Genomic DNA, 26487 nt, shown 5'->3' with positions numbered 1-26487 from the left:
TGCTATGAACATAGGGGTGCATATATCCTTTCTGATTGGTGTTTCTGGTTTCTTGGGCTATATTCCTAGAAGTGGGATCACTGGGTCAAATGGGAGTTCCATTTTTAGTTTTTTGAGGAAGCTCCATACTGTTCTCCACAGTGGCTGCACCAGTCTGCATTCCCACCAGCAGTGCAGAAGGGTTCCTTTTTCTCTACATCCTCTCCAACACTTGTCGTTTGTTGATTTGTTGATGATAGCCATTCTGACAGGTGTGAGATGATACCGCATTGTCGTTTTGATTTTCATCTCTCTTATAATTAGTGACTTTGAGCATGTTTTCATATGTCTTTCGGCCTTCTGTATTTCCTCTTTTGAAAAGTGTCTGTCTAGGTCCGTTGCCCATTTTTTGATTGGGTTGTTTATCTTTCTATTGTTAAGTTGCACTGGGTTTAATAATCAAACCCAAAGATTTAAGGGGAAGAGAAAAAACAAGAGCCTGAGAAGTTGCGTGAATTCGCAACCCTCCACCTTCCTGCTCTGTGCGCAGTCTCTTCCGTGTGTCCTCTCTCCCCTGGCACTAAGCAGCCGGCACACTGGCAAAATCCGAGGCTGCTTTTTTGCATCCAGTCCAGCTATGGGCTTATTTTTAGCGTTCCCTTCTGCGAGCAGCTCTGTGGGAGCCCTTCCACACTCGCGGATCACGCTGGCCCCAACGGCCGCAGACTTTGTGGGGCGCAGATTTCCCCCATGCGCGTTCCTTTCTCCAACCTGAATTGCAAACCGCACCTTTAGGGGAAATCTGACCTTTCTGTGAGGAGAAGCAGGGTTCCTCTAAGTCCACGTAGCTGCACTGCTTGAGATCCGTTGTTTCCGGGTTAGTAGCCGATCTCTGGATGCCGTGGATGCCGTGTCTTTGGATGTATACGCTTCCAATAACAGCCACTCAAAATAGCGCGGTCTCCGCGGCTGAGCTGGCGCTCCGGGAGAGATTTCAGCCGCAGTCTCCAACTGTCCCCTATCTCCGGGAGTTCTCTGTCTTTCCCGGCTGCAAACTGTCTCCCAGCTGAATATCTTCTGCTTATTCAGGCTGTATGTTACCCGTTTCAGCTGCTCACCCTTATCTGCTCCGGGACAAGGCACATTACACGTCTGTCTATACCTCCGCCATTTTCTTCCTAGTTCTATTTTGGTGTCTTAATACCAGTAATCCTTTTCTAAATATCCTTCTGTTTCACTAATCCATATATCAAGGAACAACTTGAATCCAAGTTTTAACTGGTAACATTTCTCTCCTTCCTTTATGTGTGTGTGTGTGTGTGTGTGTGTGTGTGTGTTTGTGTATATAAAAGCCTAAGCGACCAGCTGACCAGCCGACCGGCTGACCATCTGGTAGCTATGATGTGCACTGACCACCAGGGGGCAGACGCTCAACACAGGAGCGGAAACCATAGGCATGGAAACATGGAACAGACTGATGAATCTCAGAGAGAAGGGGGGAGAGGAGAGGGCAGGAAGAGATTAACCAAATATCTTTTTTTTTTTTTAACACATTTTTATTGATTTCAGACAGGAACGAAAAAGGAGAGAGAGATAGAAACATCAGTAATGAGAGAGAATCATTGATTGGCTGCCTTCAGCACACCTCCTATTGGGGAACAAGCCCGCAACCCAGGCATGTGCCCTTGACCAGAATCGAACTTGGGACCCTTCAGTCCGCAGGCTGATGCTCTATCCACTGAGCCAAATCAGCTAGGGCCACCAAAGATCTTATATGCATACTAGAGGCCTGGTGCACGGATTTGTGCACCTGTGGGGTCCCTCGCCTGGCTGATTGGACTGAAACCGGCTCTCCAACATCCCCCGAGGGGTTCCAGATTGTGAGAGGGCACAGGCCGGGCTGAGAGACCCCACTTTTACATGACTCCGTGCACTGAGCCTCTAGTCTATATATATATAAAAAGCCAGTGACTGTAACGCCAGAATGACTGGTTGCTATGATGCCCACTGTGGCCAGCGAACCGGCCCGATCCGGGGGTGGGGCCGGCTGGCCAACCTCCCGCGGCTCCTCCCCCCAGCCGGCCCCACCCCTGATCACCCCCCAACCCCAATAGGGGCCAGAGCCAGCCAGCCAACCTCCTGCAGCCCCTCCCCCTGGCTGGCCCCACCCCCAGTGGGCCCCTACCACCCCGATTGGCCCGCAGCCCCTATCCCTGGCTGGCCCTGCCCCTGATTGCCCCCTCTACCCCAATTGGGGGGGGGCTGGCTGGTCAACCTTCTGCAACCCCTCCCCCTGGCTGGCCCCGCCTCCAATGGGCCACTACCACCCCAATCGGTCCACAGCCTCTCCCTCAGCCCGCCCCACCCCTGATCGGCCTCTCCCACCCCACTGAGGGCGGCAGCCGGCCAACCTCCCATGGCCCCTTCCCTGGCCGCTGACCCCTGATTGGCCCTCCGACCCCATTTGGGGGTGGGGCCAGTTGGCCCACAGCCCTTCTCCACAGCTGGCCCTGCCCCCAGTCAGCCCCCCATTCCAATTGGGGGCGGAGCCCACAGGGCAATCGCCAGCTGCCCCTCCCCACAGCTGGCCCTGTCCTGATTGTGCCCTGATCAGGGTGGGCTGGCTGGCCAACCTCCTGCTGTCTCCTCCTGACAGGCCCAGTCCTGACCTGCTTATTGGGGCTGGGCCAGCTGGACCCCACTGGTGCACGAATTTGTGCACTGGGCCTCTAGTATAGTAATAAGATCTTCTTTCTCTAAGTTTGGGGTCATGCACTATCTGGTAACTAATCATGTAGGGTCTGATGATAATTCTTATTTCAGTGTGTTTTAATCTCATAGTGTATAACTTTTTAATACTTATGCTATGCCCCTTTTGTTTTTTGGTTGTTAATCCTTTGAGAACATAGAACTTGTTATATCTGTGCACTATGTCAGTACATTGTATAGTATATTCCATAAACACTCATTGATTAGTTTGTCATATAAAAAATGATATATAAAGTTAACAAATTGCCATTTAACTTCATAGTGAAGAAAAACTCTCTCTTTACTATTTTAGAGTCATAAAACATCCAAAAGAATTACATGTTTTATTAATGTGTCATCATCCCTTAAGTTGTAAAAATTTATTTACGAAATCACTTCTTTTTTTTAAAGAATGCTTTATAATTTGCTTTTCCCTCTTATTCCAAAAGGTGGCAATGAGAGCCTTGGGGTTTGATGTAAAAAAAGCTGATGTACTGAAGATTCTTAAAGATTATGACAGAGAAGCCACAGGGAAAATCACCTTTGAAGATTTTAATGAAGTTGGTGTGTATTTTAATAGTCTTTGTAATTAGTAGTTGTTAGGAAATTATCTGGTTAATATCAATATTTTTTTAATTCTCAGGGTTATAGAATTTTGTTAATGAACATTGTTGTATATGTGAATCTTACAGGGTTTTTTGGGGTACTCTTTATGTTGATTTTCAAAGAAAAATGATTTATAGCTTTGCTGTGGGATTTATCATTTTGTCTTTTGTTTTGTTGTAAAGATTCTAACCAAGATTTTATGTAGTTATTTTATGGAAAAATGTCTTTCCAAGTCATGTGATCAAAACTAAAAGGGCGATCAAAAGTTTTCTCACAGTAAAATAGAAAATTTGGTATCATTTTGTTTGGAAAATATTTCCCAAGACCGTTTAGTATGTGATTTTTTTTTTTTAAACATTAACTTCTTTTTAAAAAAATATATATTTTATTGATTTTTTACAGAGAGGAAGGGAGAGGGATAGAGAGTAAGAAACATTGATGGGAGAGAAACATCGATCAGCTGCCTCCTGCACACCTCCTACTGGGGATGTGCCCACAACCCAGGTACATGCCCTTGACTGGAATTGAACCTGGGACCTTTTAGTCCGCAGGCCGACGCTGTATCCACTGAGCCAAACCGGTTAGGGCATAGTATGTGATTTTTGTTGGCAATGTGGGAGAAGAGGAAACCTGTAATCTTGTAGAAAAAGTGCATGCCTTCAAGTTGACAAAGCCATTTATGAGGGGCTATATATTCTTGATGACTTTGATCTTGGTGAATAAAGTCATCTGTTTAAAGTTGCCAGTGGGGAGAGGATTGTAATAAGGGAAACTGGAAGCAGGAGAAAACATTTTAGAACAACCAACTGAAGATACTGGTAATTTGTCATGGGCTTAATATGGTTAAACTTTTGTATAGACCAGTCGTGGGCAAACTACGGCCCACGGGCCGGATCCAGCCCGTTTGAAATGAATAAAACTAAAAAAAAAAAAAAAAGACCGTACCCTTTTATGTAATGATGTTTACTTTGAATTTATATTAGTTCACACAAACACTCCATCCATGCTTTTGTTCCGGCCCTCAGGTCCAGTTTAGGAACCCATTGTGGCCCTCGAGTCAAAAAGTTTGCCCACCCCTGGTATGGACGATTTTAGAGAATTATTTATAGCATATATATACACACACACATATATATGTATAAACACACATATATGTGTATATACACACACACACATATATATATATATACATAGGAATCCTTTCTTCTACTATATATATACACACACACACACATATATATATCCTAATACATATATACATATGTGTGTGTGTGTGTGTGTATATATATATATTTTATATACATACATATATATTACAACTTATATTGCCTAGAGCCGTGGTCGGCAAACCGCGGCTCGCGAGCCACATGCGGCTCTTTGGCCCCTTCAGTTTGGCTCTTCCACAAAATACCACGTGCGGGTGTGCACGTACAGTGCGATTGAAACTTCGTGGCCCATGACCAGAAGTCGGTATTTTGTAGAAGGGCCGGTATTTTGTGGAAGAGCCACAGTCAAGGGGCCAAAGAGCCACATGTGGCTCGTGAGCCGCAGTTTGCCGACCACTGGCCTAGAGTTTTATACATATAATGTATTGATATTTACATTTCTTTTTATTAAATTAATTTTCTACACCAATGGTAGGGCTTTTTTTTTTTAAAATATATTTTATTGGTTTTTTACAAAGAGGAAGGAAGAGGGATAGAGAGTTAGAAACATCGGTGAGAGAGAAACATCGATCAGCTGCCTCCTGCACACCCCCGGCTGGGGATGTTCCTGCAGCCAAGGTACATGCCCTTGACCAGAATCGAACCTGGGACCCTTCAGTCCGCAGGCCGATGCTCTATCCACTGAGCCAAACCGGTCAGGGCGGTAGTGCTTTATATGGGTCATAACATAAGCATATCATGTAGTTATTTTTAGTTATTTTTAAAATTTAGGAATAAATTCAATTACGCTTACAATCAAACCCTTTATTTTATTTAGCAAGAAGCAGTATGAGAATCAAAAAGAAATGACAATTAGTACATATGGAAAAATATGTTCATATCATTATGTAATTTTTATTTAATCTGAAAATTCAAACTGAAAGTGAAGAAGAGAGAAGTTAAAGGATAAACCTAAAAGAGAAAGAAAGCACAGCCCAAAAAGTCCTCAACTTACGAACTGACAGATGACTGTTTAGGGAGGCATTTTGTCCCTTTAGGGAGCATATTTCTTTTTTTTTCTCTAATTTGTAGAATTACTTGAGAAGAGGGAGAAAACCATCTCTATTCTCCCAATATTGAAGCTCTCCTGGAGTTTATGATTTTAGTCTAAGATGGTTTATTTATAGAAATAAGACTTAGGAAATAGTGGAAAAGATATTAGAAAAGAGCTAGTGGTTTAGCATGGACCATTGGCAACCCGATTGCCTGCCTTCAGGTCTTGGTTTTGCCACTTACTAGCTGTGTTACTTGGTCATTCTACTTCTCTCTGCCTCATTTTCAGCTGTACAGAGGGGATAGTTGTATTACCTCACAGGGTTATCATGAGGAATAAATAAGTTAATAATATGTAAGGTCCTTAGGAAAGGGTCTAGTAAGTGCTATTAAGTATTTGTTGTCATTATAATTTAAAAAATAGTTTTTTATTTGTTATAATGGCTGGAAATAATCATTGCATTGCTGGAACATAAACAGTCTTCTACAGCATATATTTATACTTTTCTTTTTAAGTATATTTTATTGATTTTTTACAGAGAGGAAGGGAGAGGGATAGAGAGTTAGAAACATCGATGAGAGAGAAACATCTATCTGCCTCCTACACACTCCCTACTCGGTATGTGCCTGCAACCAAGGTACATGCCCTTGACCAGAATCGAACCTGGGACCCCTGAGTTTGCCGGCTGACGCTCTATCCACTGAGCCAAACCAGTTAGGGCTATTTATACTTTTCTGATTGTCTTTTTTCATATTTATAGCTATTTTAAGTAATGTCTCATTGTCATTCATAATTTTACTAAACACATTATTTCATCTAAAGTGAATATAATTTTTAAATTGTGATTTTATTAGCCACTGAAGCAAGAGTCCCATGCCATCTCCACTTTTTCCTGACCGTTCCATCTTTTCTATGTTACAAGTAGAGCAGAAATACTGGATTTCTTCTAGAATGAAAGGCCATGGCTAAGCACATATGTTAGCTATCCTTAGGCTACCTATTGAGAATATCAGCTGTCAAACACTTATTATTGTTTGAGTGTCAATCAGGCAAGAACTATGTATTCTCCCTATTTGTTTATTATTTTTGTTTTTGTTAATCCTCACAAATAAGTTGATTTTTAGAGAGAGTGGAAGGAAGGGTGAGAGACACAGTGAGAGAATATTGATGTGAGAGAGACACATCGATTGGTAGCCTTCCACACAAGCCCCGACCAGGGCCCGGGATTGAACCTGCAATTGAGGTATGTGCCCTTGACCAGAATCAAATCTGGACCCTTCAGTCCACAGGCTGACACTCTATCCACTGATCCAAAATAGCAAGGGCTGTTTTTTATTTTTGAAGAATGACTGACCGCAGATGAATATATGTTTTATACTTTAGGACAAATAACTCCAAATCAGAAATTTGAGTCTTAGTTTTATGTACATCTATTAGCTGTCTGAGGATATTGATTTACAGTATTTCTGGATGAAGTCTGACACTTAACTGGATTCTTCCCAATGCTAGGAAAAAAATATTAAAATGTATTTGATAAGTGTAGAATCTGGACAGCCTGAGGCTAGTGAGTAACATAAGTATCTTAGGAATTGCTGCTTTAAAATATATATATATTTTTAATATATATTTTATTGATTTTTTACAGAGAGGAAGGGAGAGAGACAGAGAGTTAGAAACATTGATGAGAGAGAAACATCGATCAGCTGCCTCCTGCACATCTCCCACTGGGGATATGCCCGCAACCCAGGTACATGCCCTTGACCGGAATCGAACCTGGGACCTTTCAGTCCGAAGGCCGACGCTCTATCCACTGAGCCAAACCGTTTTCGGCAGGAATTGCTGCTTTAAAGTAATACCTAGATAAGTCAGATGTTTGTGCTCCATCTGTTTTTTGGCACATACTACTTATTATTTCATTGGCTATATATGATAGAATATTATTGTTTTTGTTTTGCTTATTTAATAAATATTTGCTGATTTGTTTTTGTTTTTATTGGCATTCGGTACTGTGCTGGGGTAAGGGAGGGAATTAAAAGTTATCAAGAGGTTCTTTTTTCAAGGAGCTTACAATTTAAATGTAGGTGACCACAAACTATGTGGTAAATTTTGTCTAGGGCAGGAATTGCCAAACTATACAGCCCTTGGGCCAAATTAAGCTGCTGCCTATATACTGCCACATCTGTTGTTTTATGCTTTTGTGCCATCATGGCAGAGTGAAGAGTTTAGACAAATCTTATACTTCATCCCCACCCGCAACCCCCCAAGTTCCCCCACCCCTGCCAAAGCCTCTAATATTTACTGTCTGGCCTTTAATAGGAAAGATTTGTCAATTTCTGACCAGAGCAATTAAAGATTTTGCAGAGGGGATTTTTAACTTAGGCCGCTGGGAATGTGAATAAGGATATCATCCCAAGGAGATGATTGTGGATGGAGTAGAGTAAGGTATTCAGACAGACAAAACAAAGAGTGGCCCCAGAAATATAGCATGTTTGGGAAACTTTAGGTACTTCCCTGCTCTAGAGGATAGGGATATGGCTAAAAAGGCAAGATTGGGCCAGATAGGTAAAGTCTTGCATAACATGTAGAGTTTGGATTTTGGTCAGCAGAAGCCCATTGTCAATTAAAAAAAAAAATATATATATATATATATATATATATATATATATATATATATTCGATTTTTTACAGAGTGGAAGGGAGAGGGATAGAGAGTTAGAAATATCGATGAGAGAGAAACATCCATCAGCTGCCTCCTGCACACCTCCTACTGGGGATATGGCTGCAACCAAGGTACATGCCCTTGACTGGAATCAAACCTGGGACCTTTTAGTCCGCAGGCCAACTCTCTATCCACTGAGCCAAACCGGTTAGGGCCCATTGTCAATTTTTTTTTTTAAATATATTTTTATTGATTTTTTTACAGAGAGGAAGAGAGAGAGAGAGAGAGTCAGAAACATCAATGAGAGAGAAACATCGACCAGCCGCCTCCTGCACATCCCCCACCAGGGATGTGCCCGCAACCCAGGTACATGCCCTTGACCGGAATCGAACCTGGGACCTTTCAGTCCGCAGGCCGACGCTCTATCCACTGAGCCAAACCGGTTTTGGCCCATTGTCAATTTTTAAAGAAGAGTAGATATGTTTTAGAAAGATAACTCTGTTTAGAGTATTAAAGAAGGATTGGAGGGAAGAGAGATTGCAGGCAGAGAATAATATATGTTTTATGTTGAAGGTGGTGAGAATGAAAAGGGATACATTTTAGAGTAAAAAAGGTAGCATCCTGCCGAAACCGGTTTGGCTCAGTGGATAGAGCGTCGGCCTGCGGACTGAAGGGTCCCAGGTTCGATTCCGGTCAAGGGCATGTGCCTGGGTTGCGGGCACATCCCCAGTGGGAGATGTGCAGGAGGCAGCTGATCGATGTTTCTCTCTCATCAATGTTTCTAACTCTCTGTCTCTCTCCCTCTCTCTCTGTAAAAAATCAATAAAATATATTTAAAAAAAAAAAAAAAAGGTAGCATCCTCAGAACTATAGGATCTGATCACTGATTGGGTTTATGGGATTGAAAATGTTCAGCCTTTTCAAATATGGGAAACTATTAATAATGCTCTCATCCTTTTGGAGTGGTGGGGCATTGTCAGCTACCTTGGTGATAGTGGGAGGAGTTTGGACTCCAAAAAGTTGAGTTAATAGTAACTGGTATTTTTGGATAGAGCCTTCCAAAAGTCAGTGAGATATATAGTTGAAGCTATATTTCTAGTATTACCTTTAATGATTTTTGATAAACTTTTAGTGTCTTTTAATTTGCTGTATTCACAAGTGATTTTTATAAAGTGTAAGGTCTAAATATTTTGAGGAAGTACATTTCTAATAGTATAATTAAATAATTTGAAAAAAGAGTTATTTGGGCAGACCTTTTATTAACTGCCTTTTTTCTCTTTGTTCTAATTTGCAAGTTTTTAATGCTTTCATTAACTGCCTGCATGTCAGTTGACTTATTTTCATTGAAAGACAATGTCTTTCTTATAATTAAATTCTACTTTGTAGGACAGGAATAGAACATGAAGGCATGGAGGAGAGTCACCATAAAGTTTAATGTTTTAGCTATTCAGAATGATGGATATTTATAGTTTCCAAGAAAAGTTGCGTTCTAAGGCAGTGTATTGATAAAAGATTATATATACACATAAGTCTGAAGTAACTAACACAATTAAAGCACCAGTGGGATAAGAATTTATATATCTTGGAGCCCCATCTGTTCCCCAGATCACCCTGTTGCTTCTTTAAGTACATTAATACTTTCGGCAAGCTGCTTTTTTGGTTCACCTGTCATGTAAAATTATTTAATTGGTGAAGAAAATTTCTTAACACTTTTTTTTCCCTTGTCCTGCTTTTTTGTTGGGACTAAATTCAAAATAAATTGAGTATGAGCCATAGAGTTAAGTGTGGTATTTTATTTTGGTGTTATGGCTGTATTTATGCCAACTCCTTTTTGACTGAATATTTATGAGCTTTGATGATTTGCATACTTATAATAATATACTTCAATTAGTTACTTGGAAGACTGTGGATAAAATTAATGGGTAGGAGAAAAAGAAAACTTGAATATATGTGTAGAAGATTTAACATCTTGAATGTTAATACGATGAAATAGCTGCAAAACAATAATAAAATATTTGGGATTTAAATTGTATTTTTCCTTTTGGGTACATTCAACATTCCTATACTTTCTCTCTATAAGCATTTGCAAGTTCTTAATGCTTTCATAAACTTCAGTGAGCTTTATTTATTTTTAAATGTTTTTAATGATTTTTAGAGAGAGGAAGAGAGAGGGATAGAGAGATAGAAACATCGATGAGAGAAAGGAACATCACTGATTGGCTGTCTCCTGCACGCACCCCACAGGGGATTGAGCCCACAACCTGGGGCATGTGCCCTGACCGGGAATTGAACCGGTGATCTCTTGGCTCTTGGTTCCTGCTGAGCCACATCAGCTGGGCAGGATTGATTTATTTTTAATGGCACAGTGAGAGTCATAAATACGTTTTGTTGTAGTGCTAGACTAGCTTGCAGAATTACTTTAGAGATGTTTACTTAGATATTTTCAGATTTATACGTATATGCTACAGCTTTTTTTTTATTGTGGCTATTAAGACTGGTAATATTGAAAATGTTGAGTAAACTATATTATTATACATTATTACATTTAATATATTAAAATACATTGATACTCTCAGCTATCAAGGTCTGAAATTATTCCCTTAATTTTACTTACTTGTCTGAAGTTATTATTTTGCTAAACAAAATGCATGAGATATCTTTTCCAGACCTTTCATTTTTTTCCTGGTTGTGTTATTGCAATCAGATTTAATTCTTTTATTAACTACTTCTCATATTTTGGAAAACGAAGAGATTCTTGTAATCATGAAGGTATCAGTGAGATTTTCATCTACTGTCTGAGATTGTGTCTATAATAATGATGGCAGTGCATTTTATTTGTCAGTTTTTTGTTTTTAATTTGGGTTAAATTTGAGGTGCAATTTGTGTTATTAAGTTTGCCAGCAAACATCTTTTATCTAGTTAGATTATTTAAAATATGTCTTTACTGATTTCAGAGAGAGGAAGGGAGAGGGAGAGAGAGAAACATCAATGATGAGAATCATCCATCGGCTGCCTCCTGCATGCCCCCTACTGGGGATTGAGTCCAGAACCTGGGCATGTGCCCTGACTGGGAATTGAACTGTGACCTGGTTTATGGATCTAAGCTCAATCATTCAGCCACTATCTAGTGGCCAGGCTATCTAGTTACTTTCAATTGTTTGTTGGTATAACATCTCTCCAGCTAGGTTACTAACTGCTAGACTAATGTGCTTGATGTCAGTGGAGCCTACAGCAGTTCTTGATAATAGTAAACCTTAGATAAATATGGTATAAATATAATTCTTTTATTTTGCGTCTGTGCAATGCAAATAATTTTGCTTACTTTTATAATAGGATGAATTATTGATATTATAAAGCTTACATTTAAAAATATGGATTTGATTTTTCTAATTTCAGGTTTATCTCTGGCTTTTTGGTTGATGCAGTATCTACTATATATACATACATAAATATATACTGATATGGCATTTTATTTTCAAGCTAAATGTTGACAGATTTATTTCTCATTTGGTACTTAGTTGATATCACAAATGAATACCTTTCTTATGATGAAGGTTTATTTTTTATCTTCTTTTTATTTTAACTTTAGTGACAGACTGGATATTGGAAAGAGATCCACATGAAGAAATATTGAAGGCATTTAAACTATTTGATGATGATGATTCAGGTAAAATAAGCTTGAGGAATTTGCGACGTGTTGCCAGAGAATTGGGTGAAAACATGAGTGATGAAGAACTTCGGGCTATGATAGAAGAATTTGATAAAGATGGTGATGGAGAAAGTAAGTTTGAGTAAAACACATTCTAAGTAGTCCTGATGTATACATTTAGTAAGTTTTTCTAAAACCAAATGATTTTCAAGACCCTTTGCAAACTATTGTAATTTTTGTTCATCCTGTAATGGACTTGTCTATATAAATACTTTACAAATTCAATTTAGAATGAAGCAGACCTTTGAAACCAACTATATAAATTGTAATATGAGGTTCCACACTTAAAAAAGGTATTTACTTTTCTTTGTGTTTGAAATATCAAAATTTCGGTCACTTAGTAAAATTTCAGCCTTTAATGCCTTCTTTCTCAACCTCCATACACTTCTAAACTTTACTATTCTATTGATTCTATCCTTCAAATATTTTGGCTCTGTTTTATATCTTTGTTTACTGCTGGTGTCCTAGTTCAGCCCTAATTTTTTTGTAGGAATGTTATTATAGCCTTGTTATTTTCTTGGATGCCTGCTGAGTACAGTGTTGTATGTGCTGATTGGTGCTACACAATGAAAATGGCAGATGGTACTCCCTGCCCTCCCTGACTTTGTTGACTATTGTAGCCTCCTAATTGCCCTACATGCCTATAAACCTCTATTCTCTTCCTAATTTAATCTATTGATACCATTGTTTTTCTAAAGTACAGGTTTGATAATGTAATTTCCTTGTTCAAACACTTAGAGTGATTCCTTGGTGCCTACAGAGTAAAGTTCAAAGCTTCTATGATCTGTCTTACCTTAAGTATCTAGTTTTATTTCCCACTGTAGTCTTCCACTTTTCAACTTTAACCAGTTAACTGCCATGATATTTTGAATTTGATTAAAAAAGGTCTGATGCTTGTGTCTATAGATGCTTATGGCATACAAATGATTAACCCTCACCTCCCATACATACACTTTGACAAAATACATTCTGTCTTGAAAATACTATTTATGCGGTGCCTTTAATCGTTCATTCCTTAATCCTAGAATATTTTAATTGCTAATTTCTGTCTGTTAAAATGTTAGTTGTTTTCTCAGGAACATTTTAAATTCTATCCTTTTTCTCAAAATCCTCTCCCAGTGGGCTCTGTATAAAGTTAAGATACTTTCATTGCGGGCCCAGAGCATTTAGAGGAACAAACTATTTTGACACTTTATACACTGCTTTCTGTTAGTCATATACATGTGTAATATCTCCACTTATGTTGTAAGCCCCTTAAGAACAGTATGGAATCATATAGTGTGAGGTTTTGGAATCATGCAGACCTGCATTTGAATTGAATCTCTACCCTTTATTTAGTTGTTTTGTAATTTTGTGCAAGTTTTCAACATTGTCTGAATCTCAGTTTTCCCATTTATAGACATGAGAATGGTAATATCTTGTAGCGTTGTTGTGAATATTAAATGAAGATAGTTGATGGTGCCTAGCATTATGTGTAAGCTTGTTTTCCTTTCTTTTTTGTCTTTACTAATCTTTGTTCCCCTGCATTTTCTTGAACATAATGAGTGCTCTTATATTTGTTGACTTAAAGCCCTGAGCTGGAGTGTGTTACAGTAGATACATGTTGATATAGCATCCACTGTATATACATTCATAAATACATACATATATATTACCTTGGTAATACTGGCATGCTTTAATAAGGAGGTGAGACAGTAGCAACTAGCTATCAGTTCAGGTTTATAGATTGTTTTTTAAATGTATACATTATTGTAATTTCTCATTTATGTGAAAATTAAGTATTATAAAACTTTTCTATTTTTAAATAATAAGATTTTTTAAGGATATTGATATAGTTACTTATATTTTGAAGCAAAGATGATTAAAACTCGAGGAAATTTAAATGATTTCTTAAGCTGTCACTCTAATATTTGGACTTAAAATTTACTCCCTAAATTAACTTTAAAGGAACTCTGTTCTGTAAAGGTACTATCTTCAGTGACATAGAGATTCTTGGTATGTCTATTTCATAAATCTTTAATAATGTGTCAAAAGATCAGTTATAATTTTCTTTCTTACTGGACTAGGCCCATGCAATCAGATTTCAGTTATTAGCTGCATTTGACATTAGGAGAAAATATCAATTAGGAAGCTGCCTCTTAAATTGAAACTTGATGTGAAACTTTGCTTTAGAAAATGTGTCCATTTCTTCATCCCTTGTTATATTGCTCTGGCTGCTGCTTTTGAATCTCCCAGTTCACATTTATACTTCCTTGCTTGAAGACTTAGTGCATCCTGAAAACATTTCTTCAGTCCTCTCTGCTTGTTTTACTCCACTTTGTCACTATACATGTGTTGCTTGGATATCCTACTGTCATTTATTCAAATGACTTAACAGGCAAATAATGTTTTTTCCAAGTATTTAATTACAAATAAAATATAGCTGATGCATAGTCTTTTATTAAGATTTGTCTTGTTTCTGGGGGAGAATGTGGTCTTACAATATTAAAATAGTCTAATCCAGTAGTTTCCAATGTGGGATGTGGGTGTGGGTCTCAATGGGTCGGGGGGTCTTCCTAGGTATTGTATGGGTCTGGGAATTCATATATACATCATTGTCTGTAGATCATATGAATAATTGTATTGCATGTGCATGCGTATAATGCTATTTTTCATTTATATTTGTAAATACTATTGCAGAATTCATAGTAGCTATTTGACATTTTTCAAGGAACACATACTTAGTATACAGGTTGAAAAAGTTGGTTTCCAGTTGTTTGTAAGAAAAATAATACAACAATTAATAAATAATAATACAAGAATAAACTCTGGCCCTAGCTGGTTTGACTCAGTGGATAGAGTGTCAGCCTGTGGACTAAAGGGTCCCAGGTTTGATTCTAGTCTAGGGCACACGCCCGGGTTGCAGGCTCAATCCCCAGTTGGGGGCATTCAGGAAGCAGCTGATCAATGATTCTCTTTCATCATTGCCTAGAGGTCCGATGCTTGAAATTCATGCACTGGAGTGGCGGTGGGGGGGTGGGAAGACGCGGTCTCTTAGCCCGACCTGTGCTCCCTCACAGTCCAGGACCCCCCTCACTCCTTACTGCCCATCGGCCCTCTGCTCCTTACCGCTCAGCTCTCTGATCCTTAGTACTGCCACAGAAGTGGGAGAAGCTCCCACCACCGCTGCTATGCTCATCAGCCATGAGCCCGGCTCTGGCTGAGTGGCTCTCCCCCTGTGGGAGTGCAATGACCACCAGGGGGCAGCTCCTGCATTGAGCGTCTGCCCCTGGTGGTCAGTGCTCGTCATAGTGACTGGTCGTTCCCCTGGTCGATTTGCATATTAGGCTTTTATTATATAGGATGTTTCTATCTCTCCTTGCCTCTCGGAAATAAAATTAAAAAAAGAATAAACTCTGTTTTGTGTACATACAACTGTAAACCTACTTTTACCCCACCCTGTAGTAGTTATTGTGGTAAGTTCAGAAAATTATTGTTGAAAGGCATGTTCATATGCAGAAACCATGAGAGCTACAACTCTAAGCTGTTTAGTCTGGCTTTGGGACACTGCCTTAATTTATATGGGTCTCTGCAGCTATATGAAAAACTGACAATTTTTGAATAAGTAGGAAGTCATCTATACTAATAAAAGACAAACATGCAAATTGACCATGCCTTCGCTATGCCTTAAGCCACACCCACCAGCCAATCAGAGTGACTATATGCAAATTAACCCAACCAAGATGGCGGCCGGCAGCCACGGAGCCTGAGCAAGCAGGAGGTTTGGTTGCTCCAGTGATGGAGGAAGCCAAGCTTCCTGCCTTCTGCAGCAGGCTCTGAGCTCCACTCAAGGCTACAAAGTTTCAATTATAGAAGGTAAATAAATCCCAGAATAACGAAAAAAAGGGGAGGCTGGTTGCTTAGGTCGCCGGGGGGCTTGGCCAGCCTGAAAATGGCCCTCAGCCCCTCACCAAGGCTGGCCAAACCTCCATGGGGTGAGGGTCCCCACTGGGGGGGGGGCTTGACCAGCCTGCAAACAGCCATCAGCCCCTCACCCAGGCTGGCCAGGCACCCCAGCAGAACCCCCACCCTGATCCGGGACACCCTTCAGGGCAAACCAGCTGGCCCCCATCCGTGCACCAGGCCTCTATCCTATATAATAAAAGGGTAATATGCAAATTGACCCTAACAGCACAACGACTGGGAATGACTGTCCACTATGACACACACTGACCACCAGGGGGCAGATGCTCAATGCAGGAGCTGTCCCCTGGTGGTCAGTGCGCTCCCACAGGGGGAGCTCTGCTCAGCCACAAGCCAGGCTGATGGCTGCCAGAACAGAGGTGGTGGCGGGAGCCTCTCCCGCCTCAGCAGCACTAAGGATGTCCGACTGCAGCTTAGGTCTGCTCCCCGCTGGTAAGTGGACATCCCCCGAGGGCTCCCGGGCTGCCAGAGGGATGTCTGACTGCCAGCTTGGGCCCGATCCCCCAGGGAGCGGGCCTAAGCCAGCAGGTGGACATCCTCCGAGGGGTCCCACACTGCAAGAGGGCATAGGCCTGGCTGCGGGACCCCCCCGGAGTGCACAATTTTGTGCACCGGGACTCTATTCCTATATAATAAAAGCCTAATGTACTGAGTGTCCGCTCATTCAGTTGGCCATTCAGCCAATCAAAGCATAATATGCTAATGATATGCTAAGGCTGCTCAACCACTTGCTATGATGTGCACTGACGACCAGGGGCCAGATGCTCTGACCAGTAGGTTAGCTTGCTGCTGGGGTCCGGCCAATTGGGACTGAGCAAGACGGGCTGGACACACCCTGGAGTCCTCCTGCGGTCCTTTCCCAGCTGGCCAACCTTGTGCACCAGTGGGGTCCCTTGGCCTGGCCTGTGCCCTTTTGCAATCTGGGACCTCTCGGGGGATGTCAGAGAGCTGGTTTTGGTCTGATCCTGCAGGCCAGACTGAGGGACCCCACTGGTGCACAAATTTGTGCACCAGGCCTCTAGTATTTTTATAATAACTTGTTAATCTGATCACTTAATTTGGATTCTTTGTGAACAATTTTGTTTAGATATCATCTTTTTTTTTGGCCTGATATTTATTTATTTATCTTTAAATTTCAATATATTTTATTGAATTTTAGAGAGGAAGGAAGAGGGAGAGATATAGAAACATTAATGATAAGAAAGAATCATTGATTGGCTGCCTCCTGCATGCCCCCTACTGGGGATCAAGCCCGCAACCCGTCCATGTGCCCTGAGTGGTAATCAAACTGTTACCTACTGGTTTATAGGTCGACATTCAACCATGAGCCACATCAGCCAAGCAGATATAACCTACTTTCTATGTATGTGTTAAACTGGTAAAGCTCATAATACTTTGCTGCTTCTTTTTGTGAACCTTAGTAATTCTTTTGCTTTTATCAATTTTTTACACTTCAGTATTTAAGAGCAATGAAAATGTTTTATAAAAATGAAATATTTTATTGTGTATATCAGAATCATAAACATGGGGAATGAGGAGTTAAAGGAAAAGAAGCTATAATCTACACTAATAAAAGAGAAACATGCAAATTGGTGTCACTCCACTATGCCCACCAGCCAATCAGGATGAGTATGCAAATTAACCCAACAAAGATGGTGGTTAATTTGCATATGCAGGTGCAGAGTGAAGACTGAGAAGACTGAAGACGACTGAAGACTGAAGAGACTTGCCTTCTCCGCTGCGGCCAGAGCAAGGGCCTGGGTCCTGGGTGCTGGAGGAAAATCGGTGCTGGCAGCCAGGGGAAGGAAGGCCAATTGCACGAATCTCTTCGTGCAGTGGGCCTCTAGTATGAAATATAAATAAAGCTGTGGTAATGATATAGAAAGAATCTCTTCTCTACCATCTCTCCCAACATATATAAAGTAAAACACAGTAAATTTTTTTTGGAAAATGGAAGCAACATTTAAAAAGCCAAAGTGGACCATCCTATATAATGAAAGTACAGCAACCAAACGGCAGAATGACCGGTTGACCAGTTGCTATGACATGCACTGACCACCAGGCGGCAGACACTCAACGCAGGAGCTTCCCCCTGGTGGCCAGTGTGCTCCCACAGTGCACCCCTTGGCTGACCAGGATGAGCGCCTGCTCCTACAGCGGGCCAATCCCTGCAGGCCATGTCCCCCACCAGAGCATGAATCCCATGCACTGGTCCTCTAGTTTCGTAAATAATTCTGATGAGTGTTAAAATATATTAACCAGTTAATATATGTTAGATTCTGTGCTTAGTATGTTACATGGTAAATTATGTCACTTAATTGTCATAGTAGCTTTTGTGAAGTAAATGCAATGTTAAACCTATTTATGCTTAGGATAGATGCAGGTATAGATAAGGAAACTAAAGCTCTGAGAGATTAATAATAACCTTTTCAGCATTATCATAAGCTAATACATGGCAGAGCTAGAACTCAAACTCAGATTGCCATAATGACAACATACTTTCTATTACAACACTGTATTGCCTCTTTTGCTATGAAGTTAAATATTAAGTATTTATGTTCATAGAATTTTACAAAATGCATACTATTATAGGGAGAAATTGATTAGTAAAAATATTCAATTGGCACTTCAGATGCTAAAATATGTTTTTTTCCTTCCAAAGACAGATGGTCTTAAGGTACTTAATCTACATAATTTCTCAAATTTCTTTATTTTAATAACATGTAATGTGATTTACCCTATGAAATGATTGATTTATGAACATTTTCTTTAAAAGGCAGTATAGAAGAAAATAAAGTATCATATCGTTTGATTCAGTAAATGTTTTATTAAATGCCTACTTTAAGGTGGGTATTATGCTAGATTTATTAGATATAGTAACCTGATATAAGATATTGTTGATAGAGTAGGTCATAAAACCAAATGTACAAAGGCATCACAGGTTCTCTTAGTTGTCTGAATGGTTTACTGGTAATAAAGGAAGTAGTTTAATTTCTTAACTACTTCCCTTTAGTTTTCCACTTTTTTGTTTTTAAGTATTCTGTTTTGAGGTATGAAATTATGGAATAGTTTAAAATACTTTTGAAATGCTCTAATACTTTAAGGTGTTTATATATAAATAATATAAAAATTAAGTGTTTGTGGTTTTAGAATGACATGAAGTTTAATTTGAAATTTGAGTGTTAAAATTTTAAATTCTAGAGAAAATGTCTAGGTCTTTAACAAAACATAAGTACTCTTTGAATATTTTAATCATGGCTCTATGATGCTGTTAAAATGATTTATAATCAAATCATTCTAAGACTGCTTTCATTTTGTTGTTTTTCCTGAGAAAACATCCTCTTTTTTTTTTTTTTATAAATATATTTTATTGATTTTTTACAGAGAGGAAGGGAGAGGGATAGAGAGTTAGAAACATCGATGAGAGAGAAACATCGATCAGCTGCCTCCTGCACACCCTCCACTGGGGATGTGCCCACAACCGAGGTACATGCCCTTGACCGGGATCGAACCCGGGACCCTTCAGTCCATAGGCCGATGCTCCATCCACTGAGCCAAACCGGTTACGGCAACATCCTCTTTTTAAAAAAAAAAAAAAATATATATTTTTATTGCTTTCAGAGAGGAAGGGAGAGAAAGTGAGAGAGATAGAAACATCAATGATGAGAGTCATTGATTGGCTGCCTCCTGCATGCCCCCTATCAGGGACCTAGCCCGCAACCCAGGCATGTGCCCTTGACTGGAATCGAACCTGGGACTCTTCAGTCCACAGGCTGATGCTCTATCCACTGAGCCAAACCGGCTAGGGCGAGAAAACATCCTCTTATTTCCTGTTTTGGTTTACATGCTTCAGTCAGATTGACTAAATCAGGATTCTAAAATGAAGGTGCATAACAATGAAATGTTTAAAATTTACACACACACACACACACACACTAGAGGCCTGGTGCATGAAATTTGTGCACTTGGTGGGGGGGCTCTCTCAGCCTGGCCTGCACCCTCTCGCAGTCCGGAAGCCCTCGGGGGATGTCTGAGTGACGGCTTAGGCCCCCTCCCCATGGAGAGCGGGCCTAAGCTGCCAAACATCCTTAGCGCTGCCACAGAAGCGGGAGAGGCTCCCACCACTGCCGCTGCTCTCCCAGCTCAGGGCTTCTGGCTCAGTGGTGCTCCCCCTGTGGAAGTGCACTGATCACCAGGGGGCAGCTCCTGTGTTGAGCGTCTGCCCCCTAGTGGTCAGTGTGTGTCATAGAAACAGGTTGTTCTGCCATTAGGTCAATTTGAATATTGTTCTGCCATTTGGTCGATTTGAATATTAGCCTTTTATTATATAGGAGGATAAGATAGATATCAACTGGTGAGAGAGGGATCACAGCTTTCATCAAATATTGAAATGTGTTAATTTAGCTGCAAAGGTTAATGAACTATAATTTGTAGGGTAATGAAAGTATTTTGAGTAATAGAGGTTTTTTTTGTTCTGTTCTATACCTGTCACAGTGTCTTGTAAATGTGTAATATTGAATACATGGATTCATGGTTCTTATTCACCTTTTGGAGAGCTCATTCTTCTTCACTCCTTATAGCAGCCGTGGGCAAACTACGGCCCGCGGGCCGGATTCGGCCCGTTTGAAATGAATAAAACTAAAAAAAAAAAAAGACCGTATCCTTTTATGTAATGATGTTTACTTTGAATTTATATTAGTTCACACAAACACTCCATCCATGCTTTTGTTCTGGCCCTCCAGTCCAGTTTAAGAACCCATTGTGGCCCTCGAGTCAAAAAGTTTGAGCAGCCGAAACCGGTTTGGCTCAGTGGATGGAGCGTCGGCCTGCAGACTGAAGGGTCCCGGGTTCGATTCGGGTCAAGGGCATGTACCTGAGTTGCGGGCACATCTCCAGTGGGAGATGTGCGGGGGGTGGTGGATCGATGTTTCTCTCTTATCGATGTTTCTAACTCTCTATCTCCCTTCCTCTCTGTAAAAAATCAATAAAAATATATTAAAAAAAATTATATAAAAAAAAAAAGTTTGCCCACCCCTGCCTTATAGCCTAATTTTGCACTACTTTCTATCTTCAGCTGTTTCTGATGGTGTGCTAAAAAAAACCTTAGCTTTTTTTCCACCTGTCAAACTAAATCCTGTATTTTTATTTTGGAGCCCAAGTCAAGATTTATTTTTACCCACATTTTTCTCATCAGTAATGATTTTTCCCATTATAATGGATTTTTTTTCAACACTAATATTGTAGTTTTATTTTAATAATCATGCTTTGTATTATACAGCATTTATTCTCTGTTTCAGGTATAAAATGTGGCTAACATGATATGGTTTCTGGTACCAGTATAATTTTTTATTTTTTTATTGTTATGGTTTATTTATTTTATTCATTTTTTACAGAGAGGACGGGAGAGGGATAGAGAGTTAGAAATATCGATGAGAGAGAAACATTGATCAGCTGCCTCCTGCACACTCCCCCTACTGGGGATGTGCCCACAACCAAGGTACTTGCCCTTGACTGGAATTGAACCTGGGACCTTTCAGTCTGCAGGCCGATGCTTTATCCACTGAGCCAAACCGGTTAGGGCTAATTTTTTATTTCTGATGTACATATCTTATCTACTCAACTTTTTTAATTGGTTAATTTTTTTAATTCTTCTTACACAGAGGAAAAAATATTAGACTAGTACAGCGAACACCTTTATGCCTTCTACCTAGATTCAGTAATTAACAATATATTGTTTTGCTTTAACTATATAATGCATACATATATGTTTTTCTGAATCATTTGAAAATATATAATAAACTTGACCCCCTCTAATATTTTAGCATGCCTCTACTACTAATGATATTATCTTTCCTAACTATGATATCATTGTTATCAGAAGAAAATTAACAATTTTATATCACTTAATATTTTTCTTAATTAAGTTTTAAGATATTCCATAATAGGAACCCTGGTGTTTATTTCGATAAAGTACATAACTTCTAGTATGGTGTTGACATTCACTAGGCACTTTAAAATGTTTAATTATATGGTGTATTTTCATATATATCATCTATGGTATTTAAGATTTAGGAACAGCCTAAAAGATTATCTATGTATAACAGTATTTTCAGATGCAGAACAGTTCTGTGTCAGAGCTATGTTCTTACCATTATCAAAATTATCATTCCTAACTTGTGCCTTGTTAAGGTATATGTTAAGTCTTGGGACCTGTGAACTTACCTGTTTTACAAAGTGAAAGCATTCTTTTCTGAAGATTTCTATTAATGTTTATGTGTATGTATGTATATTTGTTTTTTAAAACTTATATTTAATAAGATCACATTGATATTATGTATCATCACCTATTATTTCTAGGTTGTTTTCTTATGCATTATGCTTTATAAACTGGAGGTTCTTACTGGATTTTATTTATAATTTTGATAAGCTAATAATTAATCTTTATTGGTGATTATTTCCTGCATTCACAACTATATTTTATGGTATTACCTTTGTAGTTAAGATTAAATCTGTATATTTTAAAATTATAATTTTCTCTGTTTATTTTTGTTGTATGGAGACCTGGTTTCAATGAGTTTTTCTTTAAAATAGGCTTTTAAACATATCAAAATTCAAAAAAACAAAACACAATACCAAATAAACCAATTTGACTGTTTTTCTAATGCTTATGTTTTTATCTTTCAGCATTCTAATTTATATACTTGATATATTTAACTTATTTATGAAGGAAGGGTTTGCTAAATTAACTAGTAGAATAAAGATTATAGGCTTTAACCATCTAAAAATTAAAAATTCCAAGCTTTAAAAACTTTGCACATGTATACAAATATTATTATGATGATGGACTTTTTTGTAATAATATTACCTTTTCTATCACATTTTATATATTTGTGCATGAAATTTGGTTTAATAAACGTTCAACTTCTTAGCAAAGAATTAAAAGCAAATACTGTCTTGGTTTATTAGTAATTCGTATAATATAAAATTTAAAGATATTTAATACAAAATAATGTTCTCTGAAAAAATTGTATTTCTGACTTACGTTTTCTTTTTTATCACAGTAAATCAAGAGGAGTTCATTGCTATTATGACTGGTGACATTTAAAGAATTACAAGGAAAAACACTAAGAATGTTGCAGTTATCATCTTATATTCTATTTTTGTGCTTGGAGGCGTGTAAAAACACACACCACGACTTAGTTTTTGTTTTTTTCCAAAAGGGACCAAAAATAAGCATCTTATGTATTCATATTTTACTACTGTTAAGTTTCTTTGTATGAAAAAGTATTGTTAGCATTCTAATAGTTCATAGCATTGTTATTATAATATAGCTTTTTATATATATAAAGTTTAAAAAATTGAATCGTGGTACAAATTCTTAGAAGGTTTTTAATTGGCATTAGTCCCTTTTGTTTTGGTGTACATGCTTTTCAGACTTTCATTAATAAAATGTTTATTTTATTAGTATTTTAAACTTTTGTAAATTTTCTGTTTCATTTTTATTTCAAATACTTATTAGCCCCCAATAGTATCTTTCATAAATCTTTCCTCTTTACGCTACTGGTTTCAGAAACAAAATTGAAATACAAATAACAATAGAATAGCACTTTTTTCCACTACAACTTTAGCATTTCATGTTTCCGTACAAGATGATGACTCAGTACAGGTGTCCCCCCAAAATGTATATACACTTTGAATAATTATCTCTATATATAAAGAGCCAGGGACCATTGCAACTGAACGGACAACCGAACAGGCTGAGTGGGGTGACCAGGTCGGCAGGGGTGTTAGTGAGGGACGACCAAACGACTGAATAGCAGGCTGTGTGGGGTGACCAGACTGGCAGGGGGGTTAGTGAGGGATGACCAAATGACTGAACAGCAGGCTGCGTGGGGCAACCAGGCCGCCAAGGGGGTTAGTGAGGGACGACCAAACGACTGAGCAGCATGCTGTGTGTGGCGACCAGGCCGGCAGGGGGTGCAGTGAGAGGTGACCAGGTCAGCAGAGGGGTGCAGAGAGGGGTGACTAGGCTGGTGGGGGGGGCAGTTGGAGGTGACCAGGTCAGAGGGGGGCACAGTGAGGAGTGACCAGGCTGGCAGAGGGGGGCTGTTGGGGGCAACCATGCTGGCACAGGGGCAGTTAGGGGTGACCAGGCTGGCAGGGGGGCAATTGGGCGCAACCAGGCCAGCAGGCAGAGGCGGTTAGGGGTGATCAGGCTGGCAGGGGGGCCAGTAGGGGCGATCAGGCAGGCAGGCAGGTGAGCAGTTAGGAGCCAGCGGTCCCGGATTGTGAGAGGGATGTCCAACTGCCGGTTTAGGCAGGATCAGGCCTAAACCGGCAGTTGGACATCCCCTGAGGGGTCCCAATTAGAGAGGGTGCAGGCTGGGCTGAGGGGACACACCTTCCCCCAGTTGGACATCCCCTGAGGGATCCCAATTAGAGAGGGTGCAGGCTGGGCTGAGGGGACACGCCCTCCCCCTGCAGGAGTTTCGTGCACTGGGCCTCTAATTAATTATAATGGGTCAAATCTGAAAAGAAACATCAATTGAGCTTTCAGCTGCTAATGTGTTTGTACATTTTGGGGGACATCCTGTGTAAGCATAATTCCTTTTTTGAGAGTCATGTCTGTCAGTTTGAAGAAAGAAAGTTTTGTGCATATAGATCTATTTATTCTAGGGTATTCTATAACATTTTTGGTGTCTTAATGTAAGTTATCTCAAATGTGGATATTTCCTTCTTAAACTAATTGAATATAGTTTGAATCATCTAACTTATTGACAAAATGAAAGATTTAAATTTTGGAATTTTGACTTGTTAAGATAATTATTCAATTAAACATAACAGTGATGCAAATAGAAAATTATAAGCCACAGAAATCATTTAAGACTGTTTTACCTGTATAAGGAACATTCTTGATTTGCCAGGAAATAGAAGAGACAGATACTGCAGGTGTTGGTGGGTTCTTCTGCCTGTAGTAGTTTATGTTAGGGGGAAACAAATAGTTATGGGAAATAGGTAATAGAGAAATTATATCTATACTGGTCTTTCACTAATAATCCAGTTCCTTTTGGTATGGGCTCTCCAGGAAGTAAGTTGAGTTGTTTATTCCAGTGATCTTTCCTTAGATTTCTTGTTTTAAATGTAAGGTACAGTAATAATATGAGGCCCTTTAAATGTTGTGAACCTCCTAGAGCCGTGGTCGGCAAACCACGGCTCGCGAGCCATATGCGGCTCTTTGGCCCCTTTAGTGTGTCTCTTCCACAAAATACCACGTGCGGGCGCACACGTAGAGCACGATTGAAACTTCGTGGCCCATGCGCAGAAGTCGGTATTTTGTGGAAGAGCCGGTATTTTGTGGAAGAGCCATACTGAAGGGGCCAAAAAGCCGCATGTGGCTCACGAGCCACGGTTTGCCGAGCCGCAGTTTGCCGACCACTGTAGAATATTCCACAAAGAGTTATCAATGGGAAATTTAACAAAAAAATATTAGTAGGAAGTAATATAACAGTGGTGACATTTCAATAGTTATCTAGAAGTTAATTGTTAATTGCAAGTTAATTGTTCATTATACTAAAAGTTAATTTTGAATATGAAATCAGTATTTATATTAGTACAATATCCAAGGCAACAAATAGACTTAGAAATTAAATTTTTTTTATCAGTCTACTGATGAAATGCCTTCTATATCTTGACCACAAAATGTATTGTAGGTGTATTTGTCATGCAGTGGCACTTCATGATTTAAGAAAATACCTATTTCTTATTAAACTTGCCTAGTACATTGCTGTTTGATGTCCTGGTAAGCTTTGATAGTTTGGGATTTGTTAGCTAAGATTTTTTTCTTAACCTTTGTTTTAAGCCAATGAAGTCTACTTTCTAAAGAAGCTATGTACTATCAGCAGCTCTTAGATTAGCCTCTGGAGGTAGGTAGTTGTGATGGAGGGAAAATACAAATACATATTTGTTACATACTTAGTATATCATAAATTCTGTTCTAGGCTTATTTAATCCTGTATTGCAGGATGTTCATGCAGCACTTCTAATGGGAGATTTCATATTTTGTTGATGTGCTAGTGTTAATGGCCTTCAATTAGCAAACGCCATGATGAGAAGACTCCAATTGAATGACTAAAATGGCCTCAACTCCATTAGCCATCTATCTGGTGATAGACTCTGACAGTAAATTCTCTTGGTTTACCAGTGATGTCTCTTTTTTATTTTTAAATAAATATATTTTTGTTGATTTCAGAGAGGGAGAGGGAGAAAGAGATAGAAATATCAATGATGAGAGAGAATCATTGACCGGCTGCTTCCTACACTACCCTACTAAGATCCGGCTGTAACCTGGGCATGTGCCCTGACCAGGACTTGAACCTGTGACCTCCTGGTTCATAGGCTGACGCTCAAACACTGAGCTAAGCCAGCCGAGCTAGTGATATGTCTTTTGAAAAGATTATTTACAATGTTCTGAATACCAATGTGAAGGAAACACAATAATTTCAAAAATCCTTAAAAGTATGTAATTAAATTTAAATTGCACAAATAATACATAAAGACATTGAATAAAATAAAGGCAATTTTTTATAGCCCTCAATTCCATTCCCATTCCTTTCTGAATAGTATT

At 39.4% G+C, this 26487-nt stretch overlaps 1 protein-coding gene across 5 annotated transcripts in view; it reads left to right on the top strand.

The window, feature by feature from the left end:
• CETN3 (centrin 3) overlaps nt 1-26487 on the top strand; it is a 606464-nt gene that overhangs the window by 4267 nt on the left and 575710 nt on the right. For 4 of the 5 annotated variants that reach the window (XR_013995870.1, XR_013995871.1, XR_013995872.1 and 1 more), the window contains exons 3-4: nt 3177-3291; nt 11781-11972. Coding sequence is in view for 2 of the 5 variants with exons in the window: in XM_081089055.1 (XP_080945181.1) it covers nt 3177-3291; nt 11781-11972 (307 nt within the window). In the remaining 3 variants the exon portion in view is untranslated. Of the gene's footprint in view, nt 1-3176; nt 3292-11780; nt 11973-22924; nt 23434-26487 lie in introns of those variants that run through there. The other variant, XM_081089056.1, reaches the window with a different exon arrangement.

Source organism: Myotis nattereri, assembly GCF_964212035.1.
Source record: "Myotis nattereri genome assembly, chromosome: 4".
NCBI classification, from domain to species: Eukaryota; Metazoa; Chordata; class Mammalia; order Chiroptera; family Vespertilionidae; genus Myotis; species Myotis nattereri.
This window is presented reverse-complemented; position numbering and strand designations above follow the sequence as displayed.